The sequence below is a fragment of the Bos mutus genome, chromosome 7, assembly GCF_027580195.1.
Source record: "Bos mutus isolate GX-2022 chromosome 7, NWIPB_WYAK_1.1, whole genome shotgun sequence".
In the NCBI taxonomy this organism is placed as follows: domain Eukaryota; kingdom Metazoa; phylum Chordata; class Mammalia; order Artiodactyla; family Bovidae; genus Bos; species Bos mutus.
In genome coordinates, this window is record NC_091623.1 from 53,820,196 (window position 1) to 53,833,065 (window position 12,870).

The window sequence follows — 12,870 nt, forward strand, 5'->3', positions numbered from 1 at the left end:
TCACTACATAATGATCAAAGGATCAATCCAAGAAGAAGATATAACAATTATAAATATATATCCACCCAAGTATGGGAATGCACAAAGTTCTCCAAGACAAATCCTAACAAGTATGAAAGGAGAAATTAACAATAACACAATAATAGTGGGAGACTTTAATACCCCACTCACACTTATGGATAGATCAACTAAACAGAAAATTAACAAGGAAAAAAAAAAAAACATGTATCTATAAAGCTCACTAAAGCAAACACAGTAAAATGAGGGATGGCAATAAAGGCGTTAAATTTATCAAAAAAAAATAAATAAAGTGCTAAAAATTAAAGCTGTCAAAAAAAAAAAAAAAAGTCAGACACGACTGAAGCAACAGACTGGCACACACATAGGGCTGGGGAGGAGAGTCTTTGCACCTAAAAACATAGACTGTTCTCACATTTGATGGATTAAAGTGTGCTTGACTAAATAAATAAAAATAAAAAATAAGTAAAACCTGAAAAAAAAAAAAAACAAAGAAAGGCAATGCCAAAGAATGCTCAAACTACTGCACAATTGCACTCATCTCACACGCTAGTAAAGTAATGCTCAAAATTCTCAAAGCCAAGCTTCAGCAATATGTGAACTGTGAACTTCCTGATGTTCAAGCTGGTTTTAGAAAAGGCAGAGGAACCAGAGAAAAAATTGCCAAGAAAATTGCCATGGAAAAAGCAAGAGAGTTCCAGAAAAACATCTATTTCTGCTTTATTGACTATGCCAAAGCCTTTGACGGTGTGGATCACAATAAACCATGGAAAATTCTGAAAGAGATGGGAATACCAGACCACCTGACCTGCCTCTTGAGATATCTGTATGCAGTTCAGGAAGCAACAGTTTGAACTGGACACGGAACAACAGACTGGCTCCAAATAGGAAAAGGAGTACATAAGGCTGTATATTATCACCCTGCTTATTTAACTTACATGCAGAGTACATCATGAGAAACTCTGGACTGGAAGAAGCACAAGCTGGAATCAAGACTGCTGGGCGAAATATCAATAACCTCAGATATGCAGATGACACCACCCTTATGGCACAAAATGAAGACAGGGAGGCCTGGCGTGCCTCTTGGTGAAAGTGAAAGAGGAGAGTGAAAAACTTGGCTTAAAGCTCAACATTCAGAAAATTAAGATCATGGCATCTGGTCCCATCACTTCAGTTAAGGAAATAGATGGGGAACAGTGGAAACAGTCTCAGACTTTTTTGGGGGCCTCCAAAATCACTGCAGATGGTGACTACAGCCATGAAATTAAAAGACCATTGACTCCTTGGAAGGAAAGTTCATCCTCTGACCAACCTAGATAGCATGTTCAAAGGCAGAGACATTAGTCAACCAACAAAGGTCCGTCTAGTCAAGGCTATGGTTTTTCATCATTCATGTCCAAAGGATGTGAGAGTTGGACTGTGAAGAATGTTGAGCACTGAAGAATTGAAGCTTTTGAACTGTGGTGTTGGAAAGACTCTTGAGAGTCCCTTGGACTGCAAGGAGATCCAACCAGTCTGTTCTGAAGGAGATCAGCCCTGGGATTTCTTTGGAAGGAATGATGCTAAAGCTGAAATTCCAGTACTTTGGCCACCTCATGCTTCCAAGAGTTGACTCATTGGAAAAGACTCTGATGCTGGGAGGGGATTTTAGGGCAGGAGGAGAAGGGGATGACAGAGGATGAGATGGCTGGATGGCATCACTGACTCAATGGACGTGAGTCTGAGTGAACTCCGGGAGTTGGTGATGGACAGGGAGGCCTGGCATGTTGCAATTCATGGAGTCGGGAAGAGTCGGCCAGACTGAGCGACTGAACTGAACTGAACTGAACGCATAAGAAAAACACCAATACAGTATCAGTTCAGTTCAGTCGCTCAAGTCCCAGTCCAGCATTTCTCATGATGTGCTCTGCATATAAGTTAAATAAGCAGGGTGACAATATACAGCCTTGATGTACTCCTTTTCCTATTTGGAACCAATCTGTTGTTTTGTGTCCAGTTCTAACTGTTGCTTCCTGACCTGCATAGAGATTTCTCAAGAGGCAGGTCAGGTGGTCTGGTATTCCCATCTGTTTCAGAATACTAACACATATATATGGAATTTAGAAAGATGGTAGCAATAACCCTGTATGTGAGACAACAAAAGAGACACAGATGTTTAGAACAGTCTTTTGGACTCTGTGGGAGAGGGAGAGGGTGGGATGATTTGGGAGAATGGCATTGAAACATGTATAATATCATATAAGAAATGAATCACCAGTCCAGGTTCAATGCAGAATACAGGATGCTTGGGGCTGGTGCACTGGGATGTCCCAGAGGGATGGTACGGGAGGGAGGTGGAAGGGGGGTTCAGGATGGGGAACATGTGTACACCCGTGGCAGATTCATGTTGATGTATGGCAAAACCAATACAATATTATAAAGTAAAAAAAAAAAAAGAAAGAAACAGACACATTGCCATATGTAAAACAAATGGCCAGTGGGAAGCTGCTGTATAACACAGAGAGCTCAACCAGGTGCTCTGTGACAGCCTAAAGGGATGAGATGGGGTAGGTGGTGGGAGGTAGACTCAAGAGGGAGGGAACATATGTATACTTATGGCTGCTTTGTGCTGATGTATGCCAGAAACCAACACAACATTGTAAAACATTTATCCTCTACTTAAAAATAAATAAATTCTTAAAAAATAGTCAGTTCCCACAATTGGAAATCATGAAATGAGTCACCAGTCCAGGTTCAATGCACGATGCTGGATGCTTGGGGCTGGTGCACTGGGACGACCCAGAGGGAGGGTAGGGGAGGGAGGAGGGTGGAGGGTTCAGGATGGGGAACACCTATATCCCTGTAGTGGATTCATGTTGACGTATGGCAAAGCCAGTACAATATTGTAAAGTTAAAAAATAAAATAAATAAAAAATTAAAAAAAAAGAAAATCATGATTCTTTTCCCAGTTGCCAGACCCAAGACTGTTTTCAATCTCAAAGCTTAGAAATTAAACGGATTAAATAGGAGATGAGCCCCCCTTTTGGAAGCCCATTCTTGTTCTTCAAAATGGTAACACTCTTCAAGGACATAACTTGGTGGCCAGTTGATTCCACTGGACTCCAGTCCTGGTGTGAGCAGCGATTCTTCTTTACCAAGTTGAATATTTATGTGTTTGCGTTTGCCTTTCCTGCCTGCAGTGCCTTGGCAAACACACCATTGAAAGACAACACATCATCCAATTTTGGTTTTTAACACGTATTTATTTATATTTCCTTTTGGTTGTGCTGGGTCTCCCTTATTGCATGTGCAGTGTCTCTAGCTGTGGCAAGCGTGGGCTACTCTGTAGTTGTGAGGGTAGTGATAAGTGTGGGCTTCTCCTTGTGGTGACTTCTCCTGCTGTGGAGCACAGGCTCTAGCACGGATGGACTTCAGTAGTTGTGGCTTATGGGCTCTAGAGCACAGGCTCAGTAGTTGTGGCACACAGGCTTCCTTGCCCCATGGCATGTGAAATCTTACTGGGCCAGGGATCAAACCTCAATGCCCTGAACTGGCAGGTAGACTCTCAGTCACTGGACCACCAAGGAAAGTCCCATTCAATTTCTTTATGGTGAAGAATATGGGAAAATAAACATCCATCAAGACATCTAGTAGTTTGAACATATTCTGTACCCCGTGAAGCTGCTCAGCATCATATATCTCCAGGGTGGCAATTCTGTGATTTAATTCTTACTCTCCTGAACTCTAATCCAGCACTCTGTCCTGGCACAATACCTGAATATATGTCCCCTTTCATTCAGATTTGGTCACCATCTGGATCTTGTGTTTCAACCTCAGTAAATTCACCTAGAGTGAGGCAGCTAGACCCAACAATTTATTAGCACCTGACCTGTTCTAATCTTCTTGGCTTTGCAGTTTTTCTGTCCTAGTGATACATGTTCAAACCTTATTTTGGAAGCATACTAAGTATATGCAGAAAGTGTATTTTCTGTTTGGACATAGAACATGATCTGATAAATGCTGAAATCCAGGATTTAAGCTCTATGAGGGCAAAGATTTTTGTCTTTTTTTCCTCCCTTCACTTCTGTGTTCCAGATATTTGCATCAGCCTGGCACACTGAGAACTTCTCAGTAAGTACTGTTGAATAAATGAATTTGGTAAGAACTAGCAATGGTATTAAGAACAGGCACTATTTCATAACTCCCATTCAACTATTCTGAGTCTGTACTTGAAGTGGCTGATATCAGCCTGCAAGACTGGAAATCCAATCCATTTACAGTGATGGATTAGTAAAAGGAGGGATACAGAGAGTAGAACTGAGGTTAATAGAGACAACACTGTGAGAGGTGAAGACAAAGTACTCACTAGGCAATTTTGACAAAAATCCCTTGTGGAGGATGGATAAGAAACAAAACTTGATGTGACTAAAAGGCAAAATTTCTTGTTGGAGAGAGTGTGGAGAAAAGGGTACCCTCTTATACTGGTGGTGGGAATGTAAATTGGTACAGCCACTATGGAGATTCCTTAAAAAACTAAATATAGAAGTTCATATAGAATATATGATCCCACAATCCCACTCCTTGGCATATATCCAGAGAAAACCATAATTCAAAAAGATACATGCTCTTCAATGTTTATTGCAACAAAACTGTTTATTCACCAAAACTGGGACAAGGAAGCAACCCAAATGTCCATCAAGAGAGGAATGATTGAAGATGTGTACATATATACAATGGAATATTACTCCGTTATGAAAAAGAACAAAATAATGCCATTTTCAGTAACATAGATGGACCTAGAGATTATCAAACTAAGTAAAGTAAGTCATACAAATATATTGTATCACTTACATGTGGAATTCAATAAAAAATGATACAAACAAACTCACAAAACACAAAGACTCACAGACCTCAAAATCAACCTCATGATTACCAAAGGGAAGCATGAAGGGTGGGGGTAGTGATAAATTGGGAGATTGGAATGAACATATATACACTACTATGTATAAAATAGACAACTAATAAGGACCTACTGAATAGCACTAGGAACCCTATTCAATATTCTGTAATCACCTATGTGGAAAAAGAATCTGAGAAAGTATGGATATATACATATAACTGATTCACTTAACTATATAGCAGAAACTAACACAACATTGTGAATCAACTATACTCCAATAAATTTTTTAAAATATTCTGTGGTAACCTATACAGGAAAAGAATCTGAAAAAGAATAGATCTGGGTACATGTATAACTGATTCACTTTGCTGTGCACCTGAAATTAACACAACATTGTAAATCAACTATACTTCAATAAAAATTTTTTAAAAGAGGCAGGATTTCAAACACTTGAATGCCAATATAGTATACTGAGTAAATGCAACCTGTTGAGTAATTAAGCATAGGTCTACATTCTAAAATTCAATCAGTGGTCATTAAAAAACACTCTCTCTACATATGTAAAATTATTAAATAATAGTTGATAGTCTAAGTTCATGAAATGTGTTCCTAAGACAATTCTGAAATTGTTTAATGAGCTGAATGCAAGATATTTGCATTAAAATGTATATGCTTTGCTTAAATAAAATACATGTTTATTCAAATCACACATACAAGAAAGAGGCAGGATTTCTTTAGCCAACTACTGCTATCACTGTCAGCTCAAAACCCTGGATCAGTGTTCCCATCACTGAACACAGAGTGTTCTTCCAAGGACTTTTTGTAGAGCCCTCTTGATGTCCCTGTTCCTCAGGCTGTAGATGAAAGGGTTCAGCATGGGGGTGACCACAGTGTACATCACCGAGGCAATCATGCCTCTCCAGGAAAATGAATCAAAACTGAGATACACACCAAGACCTGTCCCATAGAACAAAGAAACCACGGACAGGTGAGATGAACAGGTGGAAAATGCCTTATATTTCCCACGAGCTGATGGGATTCTCAGAATGGAGGAGACAATGCGGGTGTAGGAGAAAAGGATCCCTGAGAAGGGAACAATGCCAAGAAAGCCAGTCACCACGTACAGCAGGATGTAACTGATGAGCGTGTCTGAGCAGGCAAGTGTTAGGACCTGAGAAAATTCACAATAAAAGTGTGGAATGACCCAGTTGGTACAGAAGGACAGCTGTAACATCAGCAGACTCTGGATCAAGGAGTATAACAAGCTGATGAACCAAGACACAGGAACCAACAGACCACAGAGGCAAGGGTTCATGATGACTGTGTAGTGCAGGGGGTGACAGATGGCCACAAAGCGGTCATAGGCCATCACAGTCAGGAGAAAAGTGTCCATAACTCCAAAAACCATGAAAAAATACATCTGGGTGATGCAGCCTGCGTAGCTGATAGATTTGCTCTGTGTCTGGATGTTCACCAGCATCTTTGGAACTGTGGTGGAAGTGAAACAGACATCGGTAAAGGCCAGGTTGGAGATGAAGAAGTACATGGGGGTGTGGAGGTGGGAGTCTGAGCTGATGGCCAGGATGATGAGCAGGTTCCCAAGGACAGTGACCACAAACATAGATAGAAACAGCTCAAATAAGATGTGCTGGTGCTCTGAGTCTTGGGAAAATCCCAGGAGTAAAAATTCTAAAACACGTGTTTGATTTCCTGCTTTCATGTTGCTGATGCATCTGCTAGATGATTGAAGAAAGGGGGGAGAAACATGAAATAACCACTGGACTGACTCTAGAGTCTCTCTGTGTGTGTTAGAGGAGCCCACTAGGCTCCTGTGTCCATGGAATTCTCCAGGCAAGAATACTGGAGTGGGTAGTCTATCCCTTCTCCAGGGGATCTTCCTAACCCAGGGATCGAACTCAGGTTTCCTGCATTTCAAGCAGATTCTTTACTGTCTGAGCCACCATGGAAGCCCATAGAGTCTTTCTACTTCTTTAATTTCTTAAAGTGAATGATTGGGTATAAAAGCATTAACATGACAAAGCTTCAGAATCCTGTATTGCTATTTGTCTATACAGCATTTCAACCACTGTCCACTGACCTTTGGGATACACATCCATCCTCTTCACTCTGGCTTGTTGTTGGGTTAGTCACTAAGGTGTATCTGATTCTTTGCAACTGCATGGACTACAGCCCACCAGGCTCCTCTGTCCATGGGACTTTCCAGGCAAAATAATGGAATGGGTGGCCATTTCCTTCTCCAGAGTCTCTTCCTGATGCAGGGATCAAAATCGTGTCTGCTGCATTGCAGGCAGATTCTTTACTACTGAGTCACCAGGGAAACTTCTATCTCTGGCTTCAGTTCAGTTCAGTTCAGTTGCTCATTCATGTCCGACTCTTTGTGACCCCATGAACTGCAGCATGTCAGGCCTCCCTGTCCATCACCAACTCCCGGAGTTCACCCAAACTAATCTCCAAGGATTTGGTGATGCCATCCAGCCATCCCATCCTCTGTCGTCCCCTTTTCCTCCTGCCCCCAATCCCTCCCAGCATGAGTCTTTTCCAATGAGTCAACTCTTCACATCAGTGGCCAAAGTATTGGAGTTTCAGCTTTAGCATCATTCCTTCCAAAGAACAGCTAGGACTGATCTCCTTTAGAATGCACTGGTTGGATCTTCTTGCAGTCCAAGGGACTCTCAAAAGTCTTTTCCAAAACCACAGTTCAAAAGCATCAGTTCTTTGGTACTCAGCTTCCTTCACAGTCCAATTTTCACATCCATAAATGACTGCCAGAAAAACCATAGCCTTGACTAGATGGACCTTTGTTGGCAAAGTAATGTCTCTGCTTTTGAATATGCTATTTAGGTTGGTCATAACTTTCCTTTCAAGGAGTAAGCATCTTTTAATTTCATGGCTGCAATCACCATCTGCAGTGATTTTGCAGCCCCCAAAAAAGTCTGACACTGTTTCCACTGTTTCCCCATCTATTTGACATGAAGTGATGGGACCAGATGCCATGATCTTGGTTTTCTAAATGTTGAGCTTTAAGCCAACTTTTTCACTCTTCTCTTTCACTTTCATCAAGAGGCTTTTTAGTTCCTCTTCACTTTCTGCCATAAGGGTGGTGTCATCTGCATATCTGAGGTTCTTGATATTTCTCCTGGCAATCTTGATTCCAGCTTGTGGTTCTTCCAGTCCAGCATTTCTCATGATGTACTCTGCATAGAAGTTAAATAAGCAGGGTGACAATATACAGTCTTGACATACTCTTTTTCCTATTTGGAACCAGTCTGTTGTTCCATGTCCAGTTCTAACTGTTGCTTCCTGACCTGCATACAAGTTTCTCAAGAGGCAGGTCAGGTAGTCTGGTATTCCCATCTCTTTCAGAATTTTCCACAGTTTATTGTGATCCACACAGTCAAAGGCTTTAGCATAGTCAATAAAGTAGAAATAGATGTTTTTTCTGGAATTCTCACTTTTTCCATGATCCAGCGAATGTTAGCAATTTGATCTCTGGTTCCTCTGCCTTTTCTAAAACCAGATTGAACATCTGGAAGTTCATGGTTCACATATTGCTGATGCCTGGCTTGAACAATTTTGAGCATTACTTTACTAGAATGTGAGATGAGTGCAATTGTGTGGTAGTTTGAGCATTCTTTGGCATTGCCTTTCTTTGGGATTGGAATGAAAACTGACCTTTTCCAGTCCTGTGGCCACTGCTGAGTTTTCCAGATTTGCTGCCATATTGAGTGCAGCACTTTCACAGCATCACATTTCAGGATTTGAAATAGCTCAACTGGAATTCCATCACCTCCACTAGCTTTGTTTGTGTGATGCTTTCTAAAGCCCATTTGACTTCACATTCCAGGATGTCTGGCTCTAGGTCAGTGATCACACCATCACGATTATCTTGGTCATAAAGATCTTTTTTGTACAGTTCTTCTGTGTATTCTTGCCACCTCTTTGTAATATCTTCTGGTTTTGTTAGGTCCATACCATTTCTGTCCTTTATTCAGCCCATCTTTGCATGAAATGTTCCCTTGGTATCTCTAATTTTCTTGAACATATCTCTAGTCTTTACCATTCTATTGTTTTCCTCTATTTCTTTGCATTGATTGCTGAGGCAGGCTTTCTTATCTCTCCTTGCTATTCTTTGGAACTCTGCATTCAGATGCTTATATCTTTCCTTTTCTCCTTTGCTTTTCGCTTCTCTTGTTTAGGATCATCAAATCTAAAAGTTAGTGCAGGACTTCCCTGGTGGTCCAGTTGATAAGAATTCACCTGCCAATGCAGGGTACATGGGCTTGATCTCTGGTCCAAGAAGATCCCACATGTTGCAGCACAACTAAGCCCATATGTCACACCTGCTGAAGCCCTCATGCCCTAGAGCTCATGCTCCACAAGAGAAGCCACCGCAATGAGAATTCCACTCACTGATACTAAAGAAAGCTCCATGAAGCACCAAATACCTAGTGTAGAGAAAAACAAACAAGTACATTTTCTAAAAAAAAAAAAAAAAAAAAGTTAAAAGCAACTTTGAAACTTAAAGATAAATGGTTCATTCTTGCTCTAAAGAAAAAGTGGAACATGAGGCCCAGTGAAATACAGTAACTTGTTCTAGATTATTTACCTTGTCTGGGACCAGAAATGAGTTTGTTAACCATGCCTCAGAGGTGAGAAAATTTGATAGAATATCTCAACTATCTAGACAGAGTACTGTGGGATGAGTAGAATTAAGGTTTATTTCTTATGTAAAAATGAAGAAAATATTTTCACTAAATAATAAAACACATTTACAAATGTTTAGGGGCTTCCCTGATAGTTCAGTTGGTAAAGAATCCACCTGTGATGCAGGAGACCCTGATTCAATTCCTAGGTCAAAAAGATCCGCTGGAGAATGGATAGGCTACCCACTCCAGTATTCTTGAGCTTACATTGTGGCTCAGCTGGTAAAGAATCTGCCTGCAATGAGGGAGACCTGGGTTCAATCCCTGGGTTGGGAAGACACTCTGGAGAAGGGAAAACCTACCACTCTAGTTTTCTGTCCTGGAGAATTCCATGGGCTGTATTGTCCATGGTGTTGCAGAGTCAGACACAACTGAGCAAGTTTCACCTACAAATGTTTAATGCCTGGTATGACAAGGACATTGAGGGCAGGAGGAGAAAGGAGCAGTAAAGGATGAAATTGTTAGATAGCATTATTGACTCAATGGACATGAGTTTGAGAAAATTCCAGGACATGGTGAAGGACAAGGAAGCCTGGCATGCTGCAGTCCATGGGGTCACAAAGAGCTGGACATGACTGATTGCCCAAACAACAACAAATACCAAGACTATCACTATCTTGTAGAAACAGGGCTATATGCTTCCTGGACATTTGTCATGTGATGAAACACCCTTCACCTGGGAAGTTAAGGGACTGGTTTAAATGTCCAAGGAAAATGTGTCCATCAAGTCTTAAACCATTTCAGTACCATTAGATACTAGAATGGTCACAAATAAAATTTTGTTCTCTATGCTGCTGCTGCTGCTGCTGCTAAGTCGCTTCAGTCTTGTCCAACTCTGTGAAACCCCATAGGTGGCAGCCCACCAGGCTCCCCCGTCCCTGGGATTCGCCAGGCAAGAACACTGGAATGGGTTGTCATTTCCTTCTCCAATGCATGAAAGTGAAAAGGGAAAGTGAAGTCACTCAGTCGTGTCTGACTCCTAGCGACCCCATGGACTGCAGCCTACCAGGCTCCTCTGTCCATGGGATTTGCCAGGCAAGAGTACTGGAGTATGGTGCTCATTAAATATTGGGAGGAAAGAAATTGCACCAAGATATTTACACATGAACCTGAAAGGATGAGTCGTATGTGGCACCCACATTACAGTGATGTTTAGAATGGAGCTAAGAAGATGACACTCATCTAGAGTCCACCTGCCCTCTGATTCTCACCATCCCTGGTCCTGAGGGCCTTTTACCCAAAGTAATAGATCCTATAGCCAGCAATTAGGGATAACATAAGATCATACAATGATTGATACTGAAGGACAGGGAAGCCTGGCATCCTGCAGTCCATAGGGTCACAAAGAGTCTGACACAACAGCGACTGAACAATACAATGACTGTCAGTGTTCTGTTTGCCTTTTACAAGTCTTTCTGCACACTTGCTATTCTGTAATGCACCTAATTACAAAGGAGAAAGACTACCATTGGCTGTCATCACTGTCAGTCTCCTTTGGTATTAAAATCCAAGTCCCCTAAGTTTCCTTAGGAGGATGAAGGATGGGTCAAATGGGCGAAGGGGGGTCCAAATGCGCAAACTTCCAGTTATGAAGTAAATAAGCCATGGGGTTCTACTGTATAACATGGAGACTGTTTGCATACTTGAAAGCTGCTAAGAGAGTAGAATTTAAAAGTTCTCATCACAAGAAAAAACTTTGTAATCTTTTTCTTGAGTTTGTGATCTTGTGACTTGGTCTTAACTGGCTTGTTGCAATCATTTTGAAATATTGAGTATTGAATGTCTTCAAATATTGAATCATTTTGGTATACATCTGAAAATAATATAGTGTTATATGTCCATTGTCAGTCAATAATTTAAAATAACTCAAGGCAGATAGTGTCTTTGGAAAGATAAAAATGACCATATCATATGCAAATTGTTTAACTACACATGAGTATCTTCATTCTATCTGACTTTGGGGAAGATGGGCAGTTTGTAATTGTCTATAAGGGCTTCTGATCAATTGAAAGGCAGTCCAATTTCCATGACTTATATTTGAAGTATGATAGTTTGTAAAAGATTCCCATTATTTTTAATAAATGTAGATTGTTCTCTTGCATTCCAACTTGCTTTATTCAGCAAAGTAGTAGAGGGTATATGAGAATGAGATTCTAGGTATTCCCTGGAGTGTGCTGTGTAAGTTAATGGATCAACTGCCTTGAAAGAGAGGAAAGTAATTTTGTCTCCTACTGATCTGCTGTGGGCTTCCCAGGTGGCACTGGTGATAAAGAACCTGCCTGCCAACACAGTATATGTAAGAGACCAGGGTTCGATCCCTGGGTGGGGATCTCAGATCTATCGCAGAGTTCTTGGCACACAGAAACCCTTCAAATGACTACAATGAGTGAATTAATAAGTAGATGAGTGTACAAACCAGTATTTCTCCAAAATCTCTGGGTGTCTATGACTCCCAAACCTTCAGCAACTCTTGTCCTCAAGGAAGTTACTATGTGGAAAGAAGATAAAAGAAATAAGATGTTAATATTAATAGAAGAGAGATAGAAAGAGAGGCAGAAAAGGAATATCAACTTTCTGCACATTAAATAACCAAGTCCAGACTTCCCTGCCGGCTCAGTTGTAATCAATCTGCCTGCCAATGCAAGAGACAAGAGTTCTATCCCTGGTCTGGGAAGATTCCACATGCAGTGGAGCAACTAAGCCCATGCGCCACAACTACAGAGCCCACACTGTAGAACCTGGAAATAGCAACTACTGAGCACCTAGAGCTCATGTTCTGCAACAGAAGAAGCCACCACATTGAGAAACCCAGGCACCACAACTAGAGAATACCCGCTGCTCTTTGCAATCAGAGAAAAAAGCCTGCACAGCAACAAAGACCCACATAGCCAAAAATAAATTAAACGGGCAACATGCTCACTCCCAATGTTGAACCATCCCTAGTTCCAACAATTTAGCCTCTTTGCTCTGGCCATGATATTTACTTATTCTTTCACTTGGGATCTTTCTTCTTTTCAGTTTTAATTTTTTATTAAAGTAGAGTTGATTTAAAATGTGTACTCTCTGCTGAAGAGTGAAATGATTCATTTACACATATACATTGTTTTCTATATCCTTCTCCATTATGGTTTATCACAGGATGTTGAATATAGTTCTCTGTGCTATACAGTAGGACCTTGTGGTTTGTCCATTCTGTCACCTGGGGTCTTTACCCAGGAAAGTATCAGCAATTGCTCTTCTAGTCCTTCT

The 12,870-nt window shown here is 41.0% G+C and overlaps 1 protein-coding gene across 1 annotated transcript; it reads right to left on the reverse strand.

Annotated features, from left to right (window-relative positions):
* Positions 1-5,684: 5,684 nt before the first annotated feature.
* On the reverse strand, positions 5,685-6,617 carry LOC138988626 (olfactory receptor 7D4-like). The gene has a single exon (XM_070374811.1). The coding sequence runs from the start codon at positions 6,615-6,617 to the stop codon at positions 5,685-5,687; it is 933 nt and encodes a 310-aa protein (XP_070230912.1).
* Between the last annotated feature and the right edge of the window lie 6,253 nt (positions 6,618-12,870).